The 21,733-nt window shown below is 41.1% G+C and overlaps 1 protein-coding gene across 1 annotated transcript in view; it reads right to left on the bottom strand.

Moving 5' to 3' along the window:
- Window positions 1-21,733, bottom strand: part of CPQ (carboxypeptidase Q) — a 215,098-nt gene that overhangs the window by 169,869 nt on the left and 23,496 nt on the right. The window contains exons 2-3 of the mRNA XM_060775640.2: window positions 15,228-15,674; window positions 4,773-4,980 (exon numbers count right to left, since the gene is read on the bottom strand). Coding sequence (XP_060631623.2) covers window positions 4,773-4,980; window positions 15,228-15,645 — 626 coding nt within the window. The 5' untranslated portion in view covers window positions 15,646-15,674. The remainder of the gene's footprint in view (window positions 1-4,772; window positions 4,981-15,227; window positions 15,675-21,733) is intronic.

Consider the following 21,733-nt stretch of genomic DNA (forward strand, 5'->3'; position numbering starts at 1 on the left):
AACCAGAGGTTATGTATTTATTTAAGAAAGCTGTGAACGTGACTACATTTGCATCAGAACTAGGATTTGCATTCACTGTTGTGCCTTCAAGCCATTTTCAACATATGGCAACCCTAAGGCAAACAGATCACAGGGTTTTCTTGGCAATTTGTTCACAGGTAGTTTTGCCTTTTAGCCTTCTTCTGAAGCAGATTGAGAGTGATTGTCCCAAAATCAGGGAGAGTTTCCAAGGCCAAGCACAGATTCAAATCCTGGTCTCCAGGATCCTAGTTCAACACTTAAACCATTACACCACATTTGGATTCATTGGGTGTTATTTAATCGCTTTCCCTATTTTGGAGTAGGAAGAAATGTATAACAATTAGGTATTTCATGATTTTAGTATACTCAGTTGGCTCTAGCAGTTCCCACACCCAAGATCAGAGAAAGAACTACAACATTCTTTCAAGGATTGCTTTTGGTCTTTGTTAATGGGAAATCATGTACAATACAAAGGATTAGTGATTTAGATCAGAGGCAAGGCTGTGTCTTTCATCACTTGGTATATCCTTCAATTCATTGAATCATATTCTGTCTTCACTTTTTTACCCTGAGGTGGTTTGGGGTGTGGAGCAAAGTTGTGGGGAAGGGGTGTCCCAACAATTTTAGAGAAGTCTAACTTATCCCCTGGTGGCACAGCGGGTTAAACCGCTGAGCTGCTGAACTTGCTGACCAAAAGATTGGCAGTTCAAATCCGGGGAGCAGGGTGAGCTCCCACTGTTAGCCCAGCTCCTGACAACCTAGAAGTTTGAAAACATGCAAATGTAAGTAGATCAATAGGTATCACTTCTGCAGGAAGGTAATGGCGCTCCATGCAGTCATGCTGGCCACATGACCTTGGAGGTATCTACGGACAATGCTGGCTCTTTGGTTTAGAAATGGAGATGAGTGCCTAGAGTTGGTCATGACTAGACTTAACGTCATGGGAAACCTTTACCTTTACCTTGAACTTCCTTATAGCTCTCTGCTTCTCATTTTTGGCTCTCCAGCTTCTCAGAACCAACAGTCTGAAGCTAAGCCTATTTTAATAGCCAGAAGAGCAGACAGGCTGTCTGAAAAGAAGAAATCCTTACTATATTTTCTAGTATTTTACGATCCACTTGCATTTCATAAATGTTAGATAGAACTTATTTCTGAAATGCCACGATTCAATTTTCATATGATGAGCAGTGAAAATCAGCAGCTGTTCCATTTCTTCATATGGTATAATTCCTTTGCTGTCTGTCATAGCGAAAGGGATGGAGCGCGTCTTACAGTTGCTGCCTCCAAAAATGGACTTTCTGATGTTCTCTGTCTGTCACAGCACAGCTCGGGATCGTGATGTTATCATCTCCAGTCCCTTCTCCATGTGAAATGGACATTGAGTGCATTAGGAAGATGCAAAATCTAATTATTCTATTTCCCAAAGGGAAAAAAACATCTACACTATGGTGGGAGGAAGGTACATTGCCGCATCAGTAATGCAGTTCTTCATATAATGTCATAAACCACAAACACATCAGGTCAACAGAAAACAATATAATTTACTATTAGAGAATATACTGATTGCTACCATCTTGGGTGTTGCTGTTGTTGTGTGTCTTCAAGTCATTTATGATTCATTATGATGCGAAGTTCAACCTATTGTAGTTTTCTTAGCAAGATTTGTTCAGGGAGAGTTGCCTTTGCTTTCCTCCAAGACTGAGAAAGTGTGACTTGTATTAGGTCACTCAGTAAGTTTTCATGGCAGAATGCGGTTGCAAGCCTGTTCTTCAGAGTCATAGTCCATAGTCAAACTATTGCATTAAGATGAATCTCTTGGACGGTTTGACTTCAAAATCTAATTTGTGGAGGACAAATGACTATTAATCATGATGGCTTCCATAATTTCTCTGGGGTCAGAGAAATTACTGGGAACATGAGAGGGAGAGTGCCATTGACCATTCATCCTGAATGTGGCATTCTCCAAGACTTCTGGCTGTCGCTGTGAGAACAGAATACTGGAGTAGAGAAGTCTTTGGTGCTCCAGAATTGCACTAATTATATCTTTGTTATCATGTCAACTTCAGCTTATGAATGAGAAGCCTCCAAGAGTCATCTATTCCTAGTTGAGTCCATCTACCTCGAGTTGTTATGCTTATATTAATATATTATGCCTAGCTTGTGTTCATATCCTATGCACTTCTCTTTCTTCGTATTTATTCTTTTAAAATCCAAAATATTTGGGCCACTATACATGTGAAATCAGTTTTTTTCATATTGCAGATCCCTGAGACATCTCTGGAAAGCTTAGTATTATTGTAAGCCTCTTCTTAATTTTGAAACTGCTTGATTTTATTCATAATTACTATTCTTTCTATGTGACAGCCGACAGGGAGCTCTGGCGTGGACTGGTCCATGAGGTCACAAAGAGTCGGAAATGACTGAATGAATGAACAACAACAAACTATTCTTTCTATTTAAATCCATATATTATTGTTTTCATATTTTTAAAACAAACTTGTAAGCTGTTCTGCTTCCAAAGATGGCCTGAAAAATCATTTTCAATAAATAAATTAATAAATATGAAGGCTAGGGATTTGCATTTGAAAGGGATTATTTTCTCTCTGAATACCAGTTGTTTTGGAATCAGTTTGAATATTTGGGAGCAACCCCTGGAAAATATGCATGTTCCATCTTTTGTTTAAAAGTAAGGTAAACATACAAACAGAAGCACAATCACCAGCCTCATTATTATTTATAACCTGCTTTCTCCCCTCAGAATACATCTCCAAGGTGGTTTACAACGCAAAAGCAAATACAATATAGATACAAACATGAAAAAGATGCATTATTTTTCAGTACAACCCATGTATCCATGTGCATACATTCCTGAACTGACTGGAAACAGGGAATGGTGGGCAAGAGGGAAACATATTGAAATGAATCATTTTTGCTGATATTTAACAGAGTTGCCCTAGAGAAAATGTATCCTGTCCAAGAATCTATTAGATCCTCCAGGGCAGTGGTTCTCAACCTGTGGGTCCCCAGGTGTTTTGGGCTACAACTCCCAGAAATGCCTGCCAGTTTAACAGATGTTTAGTTTTCTGGGAGCTACAGGTTCTGGACCCACAGGTTGAGAACCACTGCTCCATGGAGACTTCCAATGGAAGCATACCATACAATTGTTGAGAGGACTAAGAAAATTCCTAGAGAGGATATATTTTCCTGGATGCAGGTAGATGAAACTTCAGGTACTGTTCACGCAGATACAGTACAACCATATAACTGTATCCATGATTTAAAAATGAAAAGGTTAAAAAGTAACTAAAAAGCAATACAACAGAAGACTACCTCTTTTACTGATATTGAACCTATGCCTTGCTGTATAAAAGTCACAGCAAATTAGGAGACAAAGCTCTATATAGTCACGTGCTTTGCTTTTAGAAGCCCATATCAACATCGGCCAAAAGATGAATTACACCTAGCTCCAACAGACAAGAGTTCTTTCTCCCACCCTGGACCTTCCACAGATATAAACCCAATTTTCCTAGTTTCCAACAAACCTCACAACCTCTGAGGTTGCTTGACACAGATGCAGGCAAAACATCAGGAGAGAATGCTTCTAGAACTTGGCCATACAGCCTGAAAAACCTACAACAACCCAGTGATTCCGGCCATGAAAGCCTTCGACAATATACACAGGTCACTCAACTTATTCAGTCAGTCAGTCTCCCATAAACCTCTAGCCTTCTTTAAGGGTTAGGAAGGGCAAGAAAAAACAAATCAGAACAAAAAAAAAATTCTACAGACTGATAATATAATGAGGGATGTTTTTCATCAGCTTGGGATGTATGAGCTAGAAATACATCTACATAATACATCTGATAGTGAAATACATCCACAAAATCCCAGGCCACACCAGTTTACAGTCAGCTTTCCACATTCACTGGGGTTAGGGTGCACAGTACCCCCATAAATGTGAAAGGCAGCAAAAAAAAATCCCCTGAGAGAACACCTTTTGAGGGATTTCTAGATCTTCCGGTGTGACTCAATGGTCAACACCTGCTGGAAGATGAACACAGAACCAAATTAGAGACTCGTGGCTAGATGTGGTGCTCCTGAGGGCATTCTGGATGCCCTCATGTATTTTAAAAAAACTTAAACTAAGAAAGGGGGCAGCAGAACACATCTGGGTAGTCCCTTGCTGTCAACTAGATACAGGAACATTATCAGGAAGGAAGTGAGGACAAAGAAGCAGCTTCCACCACCTTGCGTCTCCTCCCTCTCCCCCCCAAACTATGGCACTAAATATAATATTGTTGCTGTGTACCTTCAAATCACTTCTGACATCACAACCCTATGACAAACCTATCCTGGGGCTTTCTGGGGATGGAGGTGTGTGACTCACCCAAGGTCACCCAGTGGACTTCCATCATTGACTGGGGAATCAAGGTCTAGTTTCTGGAGTTGTTGTCCAACCCTCAAAACATTACACCATTCTGGCTCTTTATGCTGGAGCAGCTTCCAGTGCTCCAGTGTTAAGTATACTGGCAGAAAAATAGGCTCTATTACCATGTTTACTTGACCAAGCTCTTACTTGAATTACCAAGACAGAGAAAAAAAAAACAGCAACAATACAATACAAGATAGAGCAAGTTGTTCCAATAAAGATGGCTCTTCTTTATAGAGGAACACCAAGCTTGAAAGCATGCTGTAATGCCTAACTGAAAGCAGAGGTGAAGTGTGCTTAATACGGAACAACAAGCTCTTACCTATTAATAGAGAATGGAGTAATGGATTTGATCAGAGCTGCCTTTGCTCCCACTTTAGCAGCTTCCAGGGCTCCACGACCTCTGTACAGCACAGTTTCTCCATAGTTAACGTAACGCTGGTTGTAAACAACAATCTTCCCCTGGGCTTCTTGGGCTCTTTGGTGGAGTTCATCAAAAGAAGTTACCACTAAGACCTCGGCTGTAATGCCTGGCAATGAAAAGTCCACACAGTTATGGAGAGACTTGGCTTGAGAAATTTTAGTGCATAGTCCCTATTAGACTTCTGATAATTACAGCAAGGACATTATGCACCAGAACATGCCCTGCTATTTGCAAAAAAAGAGGGAAAACATCATTAGTAGACCACAATCTGAACACAAATCAACAGTGTGATGTACCTGCTAAAACAGCCAAATCAATTATATGCTGCATCAATTGGTGTATAGTGTCTAGATCAAGGGAAGTCATAGCCCCATTCTATTCTGCTTTGGTCAGACTTCACCTGGAATAATACTGTGTTCTGGACACACAATTCAAGGAGGATATTGACAAACAAGAATGTGTCTAGAGAAGTGAGACCAAAATGATAAAAGGCCTGGAAGCCATGCTCTTTAAGGCATGGCTTAGAGAACTAAGAAAGGTTAAGAAGGGACATGATAACCATATTTGAAAGGATGTCATATTGAGGAGGGTGAAAGCTTGTTTTCTGCTAGTCCAGAGATTAGGAATTTTTTTTTGGTTTTGTACTGTTTTTATACTATATGCTAAATATTTTAATATTATTCGACTGTTCAAATTGTTTTTAATTGTTGTGACATTAAATTGTTGCCAACTGTGAACTGCCTGGAGTAGCCTCCGGGCTGGGAAAAGCGGTATACAAATATGGTAAATAAATAAACAAACAAATAAATAATAGGACATAGAGCAATTGATTCCAACAACTGAAAAAGAGATTCCACCTAAACATCAGAAGGATTTCCTTATAGGAAGAGCCTCCTTCTCTGGAGGTTTTTAAACAGAGACTAGGTAACAATTTGTTGGGAGTAATTTGATTGTGTGTTCCAGCATTTGATTGTGTGTTTCCGTAATTTGATTGTGTATGTTTATCAGGCGTGCACACCATGGACTGAACATAGCATTGAACGAAACATGCAGAATAATCACAGGATGTCTCAAACCTACACCTGTTGATAAACTCTACAAGCTAGCAGGCACCCCCCCCCCCCAAAAAAATATCCCTGCTTCTTGGAGAAGTTAAGTGGCCACCCTCTTTGGTAAGTTTCTGCTGGCAGGGGGAAATGTCCTTTTGTTACAGAAGACTTTTGAATCCATCATCATCATCATCAAATTATTAGCCATTTCTATATTGTGCACATTCACAACAAAATGAAAAGATAGATATAAGGAGGAAAAATGTGGAACATGCTTTTTTTCCTCCTAGGATGGCCAGTCTGCTACATGTAGTGGTTGGTTAATCAGTCTAATCCAGTGGTTCTCAACCTGTGGGTCCCCAGATGTTTTGGCCTTCAACTCCCAGAAATCCTAACAGCTGGTAAACTGACTGGGATTTCTGGGAGCTGTAGGACAAAACACCTGCAGACCCACAGGTTGAGAACCACTGGTCTAATCGAAGATTCTCTTTCAGAGATTCAAAATATTACTTCTGTGTACTACATTATCCAGAATCCCCTAATGATACAGCTGCTGGATTCTTGGTGTTTTGTATTTTTTTTAAAAAAAATCCAAATTCTTATCTTTTAGAGAAGAGTATTCCCAAAATACACTGCCCCCAGTAGTGTAGTGGGTTAGAGCGCTGAGTTGCTGAACTTGCTGACCAAAAGGTCACAGGTTCGAATCCGGGAAGCGGCGTGAGCTCCCGCTGTTAGCCCCAGCTTCTACCAACCTAGCAGTTCGAAAACATGCAAATGTGAGTAATTCAATAGGTACCACTCCAGCAGGAAGGTAACAGTACTCCATGTAGTCATGCTGGCCACATGACCTTGGACGTATCTATGAACAACACCGGCTCTTCGTTTTGGAAATGGAGATGAGCACCAACCCACAGAGTCGAGACATGACTGGACTTAATGTCAGGGGAAAACCTTTACCCTTAACCTATTCCCAAAAGAGCAGTCCATATGAGTACATAAGTCAGCACACATCTTTCTTTGTCAGGCCTGCCACCCTCAAAGTTCAATGAAGAATGAAAACTGATATTATGGACCTTAAGATGTGGACTGGACAGCCACCATTATTCCCATAAAAAAAACATATATGCTTCACATGTTTTCCAAGAATTCATATTATATGTTTTGCCTGGCTGCTGAGTAACTTGGAACATTATTTCAGAAAGGGTGCAGTCTATGGGCAAATTCTGTTTCAAGAGACCAATTCAAACTGAATCCAATATATTTTATATACATACGAGAAGTTTGGGTCTGCTTCCCCCATTTTTCTTTTTTACTTCAGTTAAATCTGAAAGTGATTTATATAAATACATAATCAGTGGTCTGGCTACAGAAATTCCTTTCAGTAGGATTCTTTTCCTCTTTTCTGAATTTTCAGTACAAATAAACACTACAGCAAAAGCAAGTTAAAAACTTGCACACACCTTATAATATAAACATTCTCTCTCTGCTGGCCCTGCAGTCTTGCCTGGGAGAATGAATAAATGTTTATAGGTAACAGTGGTAACCAGAAGGGTTTTCTCCCCTTTTAGTCCAACGTATGTTTTCATTGGACATTCATTCGGGAACCACATGTCCTGCCATTTGTGTGTGTGTTTTTACAAAATCATTTACAAGAGAACCAGAACGCTTAAGACCCAGTCTTGTGGGTTAGTTACAAAGGTAAATGGAAAACTGTTTAACAACTGGAGCAAGATCTGGCTGCTAAATATAGAAGCCCTAACGGAGGTCTGGTATTCCACCATTATGCATTTCACCCAGGAGCCACAAAGCACGTCAGTAAAAGCTAAACACAGATACAAAGACTAGCAACAGTCCCTCTCCCTGACTCTCTGTTGCCCAAATTAGTTTATTCTACAAGACTAGAAAGCATGTTTTTCAGAATGTTGCTGTCACTACCATCTTATCTGCTTGAGTATAATGCAGGCCATATCCAAAGTAATTTGAAGCCATATGGACAATACTATGAGCCAATGTCCTGGTGTGGCCTGAGTATTGTACAACAATCCCAGAAGAGTAAAATCTCTCATTAGCCATAGAAACCCTTGGGGGACTAGAATCATAGAATCATAGAGTTCGAAGAGACCTCATGGGCCATCCAGTTCAACCCCCTGCCAAGAAGCAGGAAGATTGCATTCAAAACACCCCTGACAGATGGCCATCCAGCCTCTGGATGGGCATCTCACAGTCTCCTTTTTTCTCAGGGGAAGGCAAAGGCAAACCCACTCTGAACTAATCTTGCTCTAAAAATCCCATTACTTCACTTTAACTGCAATGGTTCCTTAAGGTTGCCATAAATAGGAAATGACCCAATGCCACACAACAACAAAGGCAATACTAGTACCCACAGGAAACTATTAGTCCTGGCCTCCCATGCTCACTTGCTTTCCATGAAAGTACAGTCTGCATTCCATATTTCAGAAGTGAACTTTTGTGGATTTTATTATTCATGGATTTGATTAATATGTTTTCTCCAGGAATCGCTAGGTCTTCCAGTGTGAATCTATGGAAAACGTCTGGTCGACCTTGACCACAGAGTTGGTAGGTCATTTGTGTTTCATAGTCACTTATCCTGAAGGTGATTACATACACAATAGAACATGTAGAACTGTCAGAAAACAAAAGTGGCACTATCTCAAGTCAACTAAGTAGACAATTATTTTGGATTTTTTTTTATTTCAGCAACCTGGATAAGAGATATTTGACTTGTGATTGTGGGGCGGGGGGGGGGGGGAGAAGAGGAAGAAGAAGAGGAGGAGGAGGAAGTGGGCAAAGTCTAACAGCATAGCTGTACTTGACATCCAAATGTTCTTTAAAGATGAAGAATCATGGTAAGAGAGAATTGGCACCTGAAAGTTGTCCATCAACAGTTAGCAGCTGCAATCCAGCATGGTTCAGAATTGCCTAGTAGGTTTTGCAGACTTTCATTACGCTGAGTCATAAATGATCCGCTTTTTTATTTTATGTCAAAAGCATTCCATAAAATAGTTTATCTAAAACTGACAAAATAGTTTATTTAAAACTGATAAAATAAAAGGATCATAAGCTGCTAGATAGATTTAGACCCAAAACAGGCAACAGCATTGTCTGTAACCTCCACCAGTTCTTCCTCTGTACATGAGGCAGGGCATAGTGGATAAGCACACAGATGTGGAGTTGTTTGTTCTGCTCCACAATTGCACAAGGCCAGTTTCCAATCTCCCCTTCTTGGGCAAAGTCTTGGAACGTGTGGTGGCCTCACAACTCCAAGTATTCTTGGTAGACACGGATTATCTAGACCCGGCACAGTCTGGCTTTAGGCCGGGACATGGTACCGAGACAGCCTTGGTCGCCTTAGTGGATGATCTGCGCCGGGAGCTCGACAGGGGGAGTGTGTCCCTGTTGGTGCTGCTGGACCTCTCAGCGGCCTTCGATACCGTCGACCACGGTATCCTTCTGGGACGCCTCGCGGGGATGGGTCTTGGAGGTACTGTTTTGCAGTGGCTCCAGTCATTCCTGGACGGTCGATCTCAGAAGGTGTTGTTGGGGGACACCTGTTCAACCCCACAACCATTGTCTTGTGGGGTTCCTCAGGGCTCAATATTGTCTCCCATGTTGTTTAACATCTACATGAAGCCGCTGGGGGAGATCATCCGGAGTTTCGGGGTACGGTGTCATCTGTACGCGGATGATGTCCAACTCTGTCACTCCTTTCCACCTGCTACTAAGGAGGCTGTCGAGGTCCTGAACCGGTGCTTGGCCGCTGTGACGGTCTGGATGAGGGCGAACAAATTGAAATTGAATCCAGACAAGACAGAGGTCCTCCTGGTCAGTCGCAAGGCCGAACAGGGCATAGGGTTACAGCCTGTGTTGGATGGGGCCGCACTCCCCCTGAAGACGCAGGTTCGCAGCTTGGGTGTAACCCTGGACTCATCGCTGAGCCTGGAACCCCAGGTTTCGGCGGTAACCAGGGGAGCATTTGCACAGCTAAAGCTTGTGCGCCAGCTGCGCCCGTACCTTGGGAAGTCTGACTTGGCCACGGTAGTCCACGCTCTGGTTACATCCCGTTTAGACTACTGCAACGCTCTCTACGTGGGGTTGCCTTTGAAGACAGCTCGGAAGCTCCAACTAGTCCAACACTCGGCAGCCATGATTTTAACAGGAGCGGAGCGCAGGGAGCATACAACCCCCCTGTTGCGCCAACTCCACTGGCTACCGATCTGCTACCGGGCTGAATTCAAAGTGCTGGCGTTGGCCTTTAAAGCCCTAAACAGTTCTGGCCCAAGCTACCTATCTGACCGCATCTCTGCCTATGAACCCACCAGGACTTTGAGATCTTCCGGGGAGACCCTGCTCTCGATCCCGCCTGCTTCTCAAGCTCGGCTGGTGGGGATGAGAGATAGGGCCTTCTCGGTGGTGGCTCCTCGGCTGTGGAACGCCCTTCCTACGGACATTAGACTAGCACCATCTCTAATGGTATTCCGCAAAAAGGTGAAGACCTGGATGTTTGTGCAGGCGTTTGAGTAATTTAGTGCAATCTGGTAATGGAACATAGGAATGGAACAATGGACGACGAACCTGGACTACGCTTGGATGATGAGAAGATTGGGTACGGTTGTTTTTCGTAATAATTGTGCATTGTAATTGCTTATTGGTAATTTATGGATAATGTGTTAAGTCAATTGTTATATGTTGCATGGAACCACTGCTCTTTCTACTGTTTTTACTGTTTGTGAACCGCTGTGAGTCGCCTTCGGGCTTGAGATACAGCGGTATATAAGCAAAGTAAATAAATAATAAATAAATAAATAAGGTGGAGGATTCTTCTAGGTAGTGCCATTTTGCTAGGTTGTCTTTTGATCTGCTCACTCCACTTCTAAGTCTGTTCAGGGACTTCCAAGTTGCCCATTTTTGTTTTGCCCCTGGAGGAAGACCCTCATGGGGGGCCATCTAGTTGGAATTGCCTGATTTTGCTGCTCACAGAGATATTTTTACTGCTGCTGCTGGAGGGACATTTAGAGGAGTTGTGGTTCTCATGAAACTTTTCCTTGATTAAAGTCTACTGGAAGGAGGCTAATGCCCATATAGTGGGTGGCTTTCACAATGTTCAACCTTTTTTCTCTCGCAACAACCCACTGTACACTTACCAGTCAATCTCTGAAGACCCCTCCACCCTGCATGGAGAATTGGTGCTTGATGGGGAATGGGCAAGATCAAAGAAGCCACTGGTGGCTATATCCTTGTAGCCACTAGTCAGGTGTAAATGATTACAATAGCACTGAGATCCATCAGCATCCTGTATCAAAGGTCTCAGTGCTGCTGTTATCATTTTGCATCTGGTTACACAAAGATAACCATATGCTTCTCTGATCTTGTATGCTCCCCATGATGCACACTGGCTATGAGGGGTGGGGAACTGGACGCTGTGGAGTAGGAAAGTGAATACCAATATCAAAGCACCCCAAAAAGGACATAAACAGAGGTAAGGTAGTCTATGCATACACTACTGAAATGATACCAGTCAGCATCTGTACTGCAAACTGAACAGGTATTTGGGTCACTTGGGTCTCATGTTCTGTAGTTCTATTCAATCATAATATCTACATAAATAAATTAAATATGAAAAATTAAGCCTAATTTGCATCCCACTCCTGTTATTAGTAGCGATAGGGATGTGGTCATCTTAATACTGAGCAGATATAGTGACCAGGGCATGACAGCAATTATGAAAAATTCCATTTGTGAAAGGTAAAAACATCCATCTCCCTCAGGGCCGCAGCATTTTTTTCCCTAAATGAAATCACACAAATTGGCTCCCTATTAAACATTTATTTTATATATACATACAGAGAAGTGACTGCTTCTGCCTACCTCCAGAAATATAAAAATCAAAAGGGATTGTGGGTGGATTCTGGAAATAGATAAGAAAGATGAGAATAGTCTAATTGGCTGACTGTCCGGGCTTCCAACTCTCTCCACCCTATCGATGCCAAATATGCCACATTTGAGTATTGAGTGCAAAATCTACTGCTGTTCCTGTTGGCAAGTAAGGGAGGTGAACTGCTATACTCCAGCCGCTCCTAATGAAGAAGAGCTCCATTTGCAAGCCTAAGAAATGTCTTGGTGACAGGATCATCCAAAGGGCTGGAATTATGCCCGTGGAAATGAAAGCCAGCTCTCCGCAAATTCTCATTTTCCACTAGAAAAATCAAGGTCTCTGCAGGCTGGCACAGCAATCTACATGACATATCAGCTCCGGTAACAGATGAGCAGAATTGGCACCGGGTAATTCATCCCAGTACGCCATTTATGCACTGCATCAAACGATAAAACATAATAACATACGCTCATGATTGCTCATCAAGGAAAGGAAGAACAGTAGCTAGTCTTGACAGCTTCTTGTGCATTAATGAAAAACGCCACCTACAAGGAGGTCTCAAGATGCTGGATCCCTTTTATAACCTCTGCCAGCTTTGAAATCTCTTCCAAAGCTGATTTTCTAAGGCTACACTAAACTCCCTAAGAGCAGAAAAAAGAGAAAATATTTACTCTGAACACAAAAAGTCTCCACAGAAATACATAAAAAGAATTGTGCTTCTATAGTATCAAAAATGATCTTAGTTGATACATCATGAAAGTCTTAATTGATCGATGTACTGATTCATTGATTATTTTACTGCATTAATTTACATATAACTAAAAATACCTTAGATGAGGAAAGAGAAGGAAAAAAACTTCTGTTGCACAACTTGGAACAGTAACTTTTTTTCAAATTACAATTCCCAGAATGCCCATGGAAGGTGTCACAAAAATATTATTACTATTACTATTACTATTACTCGGAGCCGCAGGTGGTGCAATGGGTTAAACCCTTGTGCCGGCTGAACCGCTGACCTGAAGGTCAGTGGTTCAAATCCATGAGATGGTTGAAGACATATTTCAATATTACTGTCTATGTGCATTTTACATTCCAACATTCCCATCTGTTAGCTCCAGGTTCCTATGCGGGGACACGAGAAAAGAGTCTCACAGGATCTGCGCATCCCCTGGGCAACGTCTCTGGAGATGGCCAGTTCTCTCACACCAGAAGTGACTTGCAGTTTCTCAAGTCGCTTCTGACATGATGGAAAAAAAGATATTATTACTATTGTTATTATTTCTATTTTGCTTTATCTCTCTAAAAAGAGTCCCATAGCTGCTAACAACACTAAAAACAATACAAGTAATTTATCTTTTGGCTTTATATAGTGAATGAATATTTCGTGGCACATTTGGAATTCTTTCTATGAAAGAAAAAACAGGAATGCCTTTCCTAATAAGGCACCTATTGTGCACAATTTTATGAATACGTGTTTTTAATACATTAATTTTAATATAGTTAAAATATAACTTGAAAATCATCTCTTACATGACCAGTCAGAGATGGTCTTTTTGTCAATTAAAATGAGCTTTAAGGATTTAAGAGCTGTTCAGTAGTGGAACTCTCTGCCACGGAATGTGGTGGAGGCTCATTCCTTGGAGGATTTTCAGGGGTACCTTGAATGTAAATTTCCTGCTTCTTGGCAAGGGGTTGGCCTGAATGGCCCATAAGGTCTCTTCCAACACTATGATTCTATGATTCTATCATTCATTTTAGCTGATTTGAAGTTGTTATCATAAGCAATGTAAAGGGCAAAAAAAGGAAGGAAGGAAGGAAGGAAGGAAGGAAGGAAGGAAGGAAGGAAGGAAGGAAGGAAGGAAGGAAGGAAGGAAGGAAGGAAGGAAGGAAGGAAGGAAGGATGTAGTTTGACATCACTTCAATTGCCATGGTTCAATGGTGTGGAATCCTGGGATCTGTAGTTTGATGAGGCACCAGCTCTCTTTGGCAGAGAAGTAAAGACCTTAAAAAATAAAAGTTCCCATGATATGAACAATTTCTATTAGCTCACTCTCTCCAGTGCTAGAAGATGCATTGGGGAGGCATAATTCTTATTTGAGGTGTACCCCTGTATATGTCACACAGTCACCCTAGATGAAGATTGAGTAACCATGGTTGAGGACATATTTCAGTATTATTGTCTATGTACATTTTACATTCCAACAAAATTCTACAAGCATTCTGATGCACAGGAAAATCATGGAATTGCAGTTGGTTCGAAATCCTGTAGATGTTTCCACAAAGCAAAAGGAAGCCAAGCTGTGTGAAGAAAAGCATTTCAAACTCTTTTTTTTTTCCAAAGTTACATTTTCCATTATGCTCACCTCAATTGACTTGATGGCCAAAGTAGGAACATTATTCTTGTTTTAACCACTATTTTAAGTGAATTGTGCTTGGGTGTGTTTGTTGTTCTCCATCACAAATACACTGGCAAGTCTAAGGTAAAGGTAAAAGTTTCCCCTTACATTGAGTCTAGTCATGTCCATTCTAGGGGGTGGTGCTCATCACCATTTCTAAGCCGAAGAGCCAGCGTTGTCTGTAGATACCTCCAAGGTCATGTAGCCAGCATGGCTGCATGAAGCGCCATTACTTTCCCACTGAAACGGTACCTACTGATCTATACATGCATGCATGTTTTCAACTTGCTAGGTTAGCAAGTCTAATGAAGGCTTTAACAGCAATTTAATTCACCAGATCTTTGCTCCACAAGATTTATACAGTACTTGGCAAACATCCTGTAGTTTGGAGGAAAGACTCATGGGTAGGAAGCAAACTACACATGGGAGGAATACAACAGACTACAGTCTCCATGTAAGGCCAAGAAGAAGACAGACTCTTGAGATAATAGCATATGAAGGTGCCTCTACACTCTGGAATTAATGTAGTTGGACAGCACTTTAACTGCTATGGCTCAATGTTATGGAATTCTGGGGGTTGTAGTTTTTCTTATGTTCTCTGCCAAAGAGTGCGGATCCCTTACAAAACTACCCCATGATTCCTTAAGATTAAGCCATAGCAGTTAAATTGCATTAATTCTAAAGGGTGGATATCGCCTACTGTTTAAGGTTCTTTTCTCTGGACTGGACAGAAATTCAGTTGTTGCTTAGAGTGTTATAGGACATCCCTCTACCTGTGTGCAACCTTTTTTATTTCAAAATAAATCCAATTATGACAAAATGTCTCATGCCTCCAATTACTTTGTGAAGGACACCAAACCCAAGAAAGTTTTGTGTCCTTGGAACAAATTCAAAAGCCATAAACTAGAATTACTGTTTTTTGTTTTTTTAAAAGTAACACTAAATCAAGCCAAGCCAATGAAATAAATGTTGAAGTCATCAATGAAAAATACTCCAAAAGTCAGATGGTCTTTACCTTCTGGAGGAGTTGCAATACTCCCACCAAGCCCTAGAATAGCAAGGCTATGGTTACGTGGTTCCACCATTACTGCTGACTCCTCTCCTCTTTCCCAGTGGGGTATTTTTACTTGCTCCAAGTGTACATTTTCCAGCCCATCATTCTTCAAGGCCTTATACATATACTGGATTGCCAGCTCTAGACTTTTGGAGCCACTCAGCCTTGGGCCAATGGTGTCCACAAAAAGTGCCAGTCTTTCATAAGATCTGTTCTGGGCCTTTCCATAAACAGCAAGATTGATAATCTTCTTGGCAATTTCTGAATAGTCACCTATTTCCCTCTTAATGTCTTCAAATGGTCTTGGGTTGTTACTCAGTCGATTCCCTTTGTTTTGATCAAACATGTACATTAAGATGATCAAAAACAGGAGCTTCATTTTTCTCTGCTCTGAATTTGCTTCTTAATCTGTAGGAGGGAAACACAAAAACAAAACTAAGTTATAAAGCTATTCAGCAGTTTTCTAATTTTTTGAGTGTGACACGCTGTGAAAAGATGAAAACCAATGCAAGCAAGTGTTGTCATGTGAAAATGGAGTGACAGAAAAGTCACAGAGTGACCAAAAAGTAGAGCCAATGTGTGAATATTCATTATCGAAGCCAAAGCAGAAAGAAAACAGAAAGAGATCCCCACTCTTTATCCACTACTACATACTAGAAGCACACCAAGCTCAATTTTGCATATAGGATCTCATCATTTGCCCTGCATTGTGGTGAATCCTTGGAGAACCCTTCACTCCACACCCCACATCACCCACTTTACCATGCGCCCATCCCATGGGCATGCTGGAAGGCAACACACAAAGGCTCCTTTCTCAGCTTGGAGCCCGGCCAGTAGTGCCTGTGTGTCATGGGAAGGACTCCGTGCTGAAAGTGGAGGGAAAACAGTGTACAATGGGCAAATGAGGCCATGTGATGAAGTGGTATGTCCTCACCCCATCCCAAATTTGGAAAAGATATTTACATTTTGGGCCCCAAATTTCCCAACATACCATAAGTGGGGAGAGGGTTGATTAAAACCACATCACATTTAGGGGGTATTTTTTTTTTAGTAGTTCCTTCACAAATTCATATTCTCCAGCATTTCATTGATGACAGTTAGAACACATGTGGTTAAGGAACATTAGAGTGCAGCCAAGAACGCAAAATTTATTAATAAGGAAGAGCATACAAGCCAGGAAAGGCTGCAGCAGTTTGCTTTCAACTGAGTTGACTGGGAAGCACAAGATCCAACTCTGTTGTATTCTCTTCTCCTGCTGAGTTGGTCAAGTCCAAACTCTTTGTGTCCTTTGAATTTAGTTTGCAGCAACTGCAGTCAATTGAGAACAAAAGGGAAGAACGGGAGAAGAGAATAGTTCTTTGTAGTTTCCCACTCAGATGTAGCATCATGCTTAGATGCCTTTGGTCCAAAGTTAGTGACAGTACAACTGCATTAACATAAAAAGTGAATATAATTCAGGCTACTAAATTAATACATTCATTTCTTTATTAATTAAAATATTAAATCTAGTCACTAAATTAAAAATATTACTTCAAATTCCACAAAATGGCCATTGTTATAGAAACAAGAAACATTAGCCATTACAATAAAAATGGCAACAATTAAAATGATAAAAAGACTATTTGGGAGGAGGGGGGGCAAAGGTAATGAACTGACAATAGCAAATTAACTTCAATTAATTATTTCCAAACTGCGGGACCTTAACGCTTCTTCTGCCCAACTGCCTGAGCTCTGTGCTTGGGTTTGGCTCCTGATGCATTTCTCATTGCTAGGATTCACCCCATGTGTTGATGGTTCTTGGAAACAGGGGTTAGCCCTAGAGAGCAAAACTTTACTTAAATTCATATTTGACTCATAAACATTACTAGAGACTTGTCTGAAGTTGAGGGATTATATAAGTGAATACTGTTGGGAGTTTTTTTGGGGGGTGGCGGCAGCTAGTGACATGTAAATGATCATCCCACTCTGCTCTCTGACACACAATTTTTGCATTTGGGGGGGAAGGGAAAAGAGGAGGAGAAGGAGAAGGAGAAGGAGAGAGAATTAGGCTTCAAGCAATAACCAGCCATTTGTCAAGATTACAGTACATAATATGTTGTTTCAAGAACTGCTTGATTCAATTTATTTCAGGGAAGGGTTCCCTTAAGTACATATGAGTTCTCTTGAGGCCATGAAAACCAGAGAGGGCTGCTGTATGTTTAAAGGTTGTCCATAACAGGGAAATTCAGCCAGTCCTCCTGAAATTTCCTCTCTCATACAATCATTAAAGCAGTGGTTCTCAACCTTCCAAATGTCATGATCCCTTAATAGAGTTCTTCATGTTGTGGTGACCCTCAACCATATTTTTTTTCGTTGCTACTTCACAACTATAATTTTGCTACTGTTATGAATCGTGATGTAAATATCTGATATGCAGGTTGTATTTTCATTCACTGGATCAAATTTGGCACAAATATCCAATACGCCCCAATCTGAATACTGGTGGGGTTGAGGGGGGGGGTTGATTTTGTCATTTGGGAGTTGTAGTTGCTAGGATTTATAATTCACCTACAATCAAAGAGCATTCTGAACTCCACCAACAATGGAATTGAATCAAACTAGGCACATAGAACTCCCATGAGCAACAGAAAATACCAAAAAGGTTCGGTGGGCATTGACCTTGACTTTTGGAGTTGTAGTTCACCTACATCCAGAGAGCACTGTGGACTCAAACAATGATTGATCTCAACCAAACTTGGCACAAGTACTCAATATGCCCAAATGCAAATACTGGTGTAGTTTGGGGAAAATAGACCTTGACATTTGGGATTTGTAGTTGCTGGGATTTATAGTTCACCTACAATCAAAAGGGATTTGAACCCCACAACGATAGAATTGGGCCAAACTTCACACACAGAATGGCAGCTATCATCTTACTTACATTCTATCACCTTTTTTGGTGAAAGTTATCCCAAAACAAGAACTCGTGATCTATTCTATTCACACTACAAAATTACAATTATTCCACCTTAATTGTTATAGTTCCAGTTGAGGGAATCCTGGGAGTGGCAGTTTAGGAAGGAGCATTCGGAATTCTGAGCCAAAATATTCCAACCATAATAAAACTACAAATCCCAAGGTTCTATAGAACAAAACAATGCTAGTTAACATGGACTACAATTCTATCATAGTTTGAAGGACCTCTGATGAATGAAAATGAGATGGGAAAAATGTAAAACAGTATTGTTCATTGGTCTAAGGGTGATAATTCTGCTCATAGTTAAAAGAAATAAACACAGTATATGAAGGTAGGATGTAGAAAGAACCTCTTCCTTTCCTACAAAATAGCCAATGTATCCTTATACAGGTTTGCTCCCGCTTCCACTTTGGACATAGGCCCCTTCCACACAGCTGAATAAAATCCCACATTATCTGATTTGAACTGGGATATATGACAGCATGAACCCAGTTCAAGGCTGGAAAAAAAATGCAAAGATACAGAATGGGGAATGCCTGGCTCGATAGCAGTACATTGCTGCCCTTGTGGACAGCAACTTAAACATGAGCCAATAATGTCATGCTTCAGCTTAAAAAGGCAATGGTATTTTGGTCTGCATAAATAGGAGTATAGTGTTTAGATACAGGAAAGTCATGCTACCCCTTATTCTGCCTTGATTAGACCACACCTGGAATACTGTCTCTAGTTCTGGGCTCTGCAATTTAAGGGAGATACTGACAAGATGGAATGTGCCCAGAGGAGGGCAACTAAAATTACCAAGGGTCTGGAAAGCAAGCCCTATGAAGAGCTGGGCATGTTTAGTCTTCAGAAGAGAAGGCTGAGAGGAGACATGATGAGGGCCATGTATAAATATGTGAAGGAAAGGCATAGGGAGGAGGGAGCAAGCTTGTTTTCTGCTGCCCTGGAGAGTAGGATGCGGAAAAATGGCTTCAAACTACAGGAAAGGAGATTCCACCTGAACATGAGGAAGAACTTCCTGACTGAGAGAACTCTTCAGCAGGGGAACTCTCTACCCCGGAGTGTGGCGGAGGCTCCTTCTTTGGAGACTTTTAAGCAGAGACTGGATGGCCATCTGTCGGGGGTGCTTCGAATGCAATTCTCCTGCTTCTTGGCAATGGGTTGGACTGGATGCCCCACGAGGTCTTTTCCAACTCTATGATTCTATGATTCTAAAGCAGATATGGCAAAAGTATGATAGCTGGGACCCAGTGTTGGTAGTGCTAAGCTGGTTGAGCAACATGTCTCTGAATTAGAGAAGGGAACATGTGCGAGAGACAGCACACCGCGTGAGAGACGCAGCTGCGGCAGGATACCAGTGAAGTAATGTAACACAGGTGGGACAGGATAACAGTGAAGTAATGTAAGAGTGACTGGATTTCATTCATTTTTCACTACTGCTCATATTTCTTTCTTCCTTTTTATTCTTCCTTCCAATGCAAGGTTTTTGAACATGTTTGCATAGATCTCCAGATAGCCTACATCAGTATGCTTGGCTGTCTCCCTCCCCCCCCCCCCCAGAACTACCTTATCGACTCTGTCGTAGCTGCGTCTCTCACTGTGTGCAGTCTCTCATGCACATGGTGCATGTGTCCCTTCTCTAATTCAGAGCCGCGTTACGCAACCAGTGTAGCGCTACCAGCACTGGGTCCCAGCTATCATACTTTTGCCGCAGATATTGTGGGTTACTCTGCATTGATATTCTGAGTTATATGGCTGTGTGGAAGGGCCCTAACTTGACTACTCTATGCAGAACCTTCCTCTATTATGTCTGCTTCTAAATATCCTCAATTAGTTTTATGCTCTGTATTTTCTTTCAGAACTTTCAATCATCTTAAATTATCTGTCAGAAATAATCTATTGGAATCTAGAACTCTTTGAAATACTTATAAGAATCTTTTTCCAATGGAAAACATGACAAAGAATTAAGATGCCGAATGAATGTCAAATAGCCTTCATTGTTAGACATAAAAGAGAACACAACCATTACCCTTGCCTTTTAATGCTCACCAAGCTGTAATTAGAATACTAAATATTACACTCATGCATGTTGAAATGGTATGAGGGAAATAAAAGAAACCTATAGGTGTCTGTAAATATATATTTAAGAGGATTTTGAACAATAGGATCTCATGCTATAACTCTTCATTTTCTGCAAAAATTTAACTCAGCCCTCTCTGTTTCTGGTAGCCTTATAAGCCCTTATTAAGAGCTAATTATAATTGTCATAAGAATAAAACAGGCTTATCTTTAAAGAACTAATCCCAGATGCTAAATTGAACTTTTATTCTACAAAGAATAATATTTTCAGCATCAAGTTGTTCCATGCGGAGGTGGACTGCTAATTAGTTCATGGTTTATTTTATTTTTTTCTAAACTACTTTGAAATTTCAGGGCTTTTTCACGTCTCTTGCATTTTGAGATATTTTTCTTTTTAATCGACTACAGGGTACAATCCACTGGGAATGGGTCTAACGCTGGAACAAGCTCTATCAAACCTAACATGACCTATGCAAAAGCTCTGCTTTGCACACCCAGGAGAGTTGTCTGGCAGCAGAATGGCAAAAGAAGAGGCATAAACTCTTGTTGTCTCTTGACCCCTGGCTGTTTAATTTAGCTTCCAAACCAATGTTTATAGATTCATTATCTTAATGGTGTCATGTAGAATACTTCAACTTCAAACCCAGGTTTTGAGTTAACCAAGAGAAGAGAGAGGGAAGTGTATGGTTGGATCAAAATGTGCAATGTTATTCCAAAAGAGGAGAATTTAATGAGTTCCAGTTGCTGGGTCTGCAAAACTCTTAGATCAGCATTTCTCAACGTAGGGTTTGGGACCCTTCGGGGAGGGGGGGGGTCACAAGGGGGGTGTCAGAGGGGTCACCAAAGACCATCAAAAAACACAGTATTTTCTGTTGGTCATGGGGGCTCTGTGTGGCCCAATTCTATTGTTGTGGGGTTCAGAATCCTCTTTGATTGTAGGTGAACTATAAATCCCAACAACTACAACTCCCAAATGTCAAGATCTATGTTCCCCAAACTCCACCAGTGTTCACATTTGGGCATATTGAGGATTCATGCCAAGTTTGGTCAGATCCATCATTGTTTGAGTCCACAGTACTCTCTGGATGTAGGTGAACGACAACTCCAAAACTCAAGGTCAATGCCCACCAGACCACTCCAGTACTTTCTATTGTTCATGGGAGTTCTGTGTGCAAAGTTTGGTTCAGTTCCATCATTGGTGGTGTTCAGAATGCTCTTTGATTTTAGGTTAACTACAAATCCTAGCAACTACAACTCTTATATGACAAAATCAATTCCCCAGCCCAACCCCCACAATATTCAAATTTGGATGTATTGGGTATTTGTGCCAAATTTGGTCCATTGAATCAAAATATGTCCTGTATATCAGGTATTTACATGACGATTCATAATAGTAGCAAAATTACTTGAGGAACTGTATTAAGGGGTCATG

This window comes from Anolis sagrei, chromosome 4 (genome assembly GCF_037176765.1).
Source record: "Anolis sagrei isolate rAnoSag1 chromosome 4, rAnoSag1.mat, whole genome shotgun sequence".
Taxonomy (NCBI): domain Eukaryota; kingdom Metazoa; phylum Chordata; class Lepidosauria; order Squamata; family Dactyloidae; genus Anolis; species Anolis sagrei.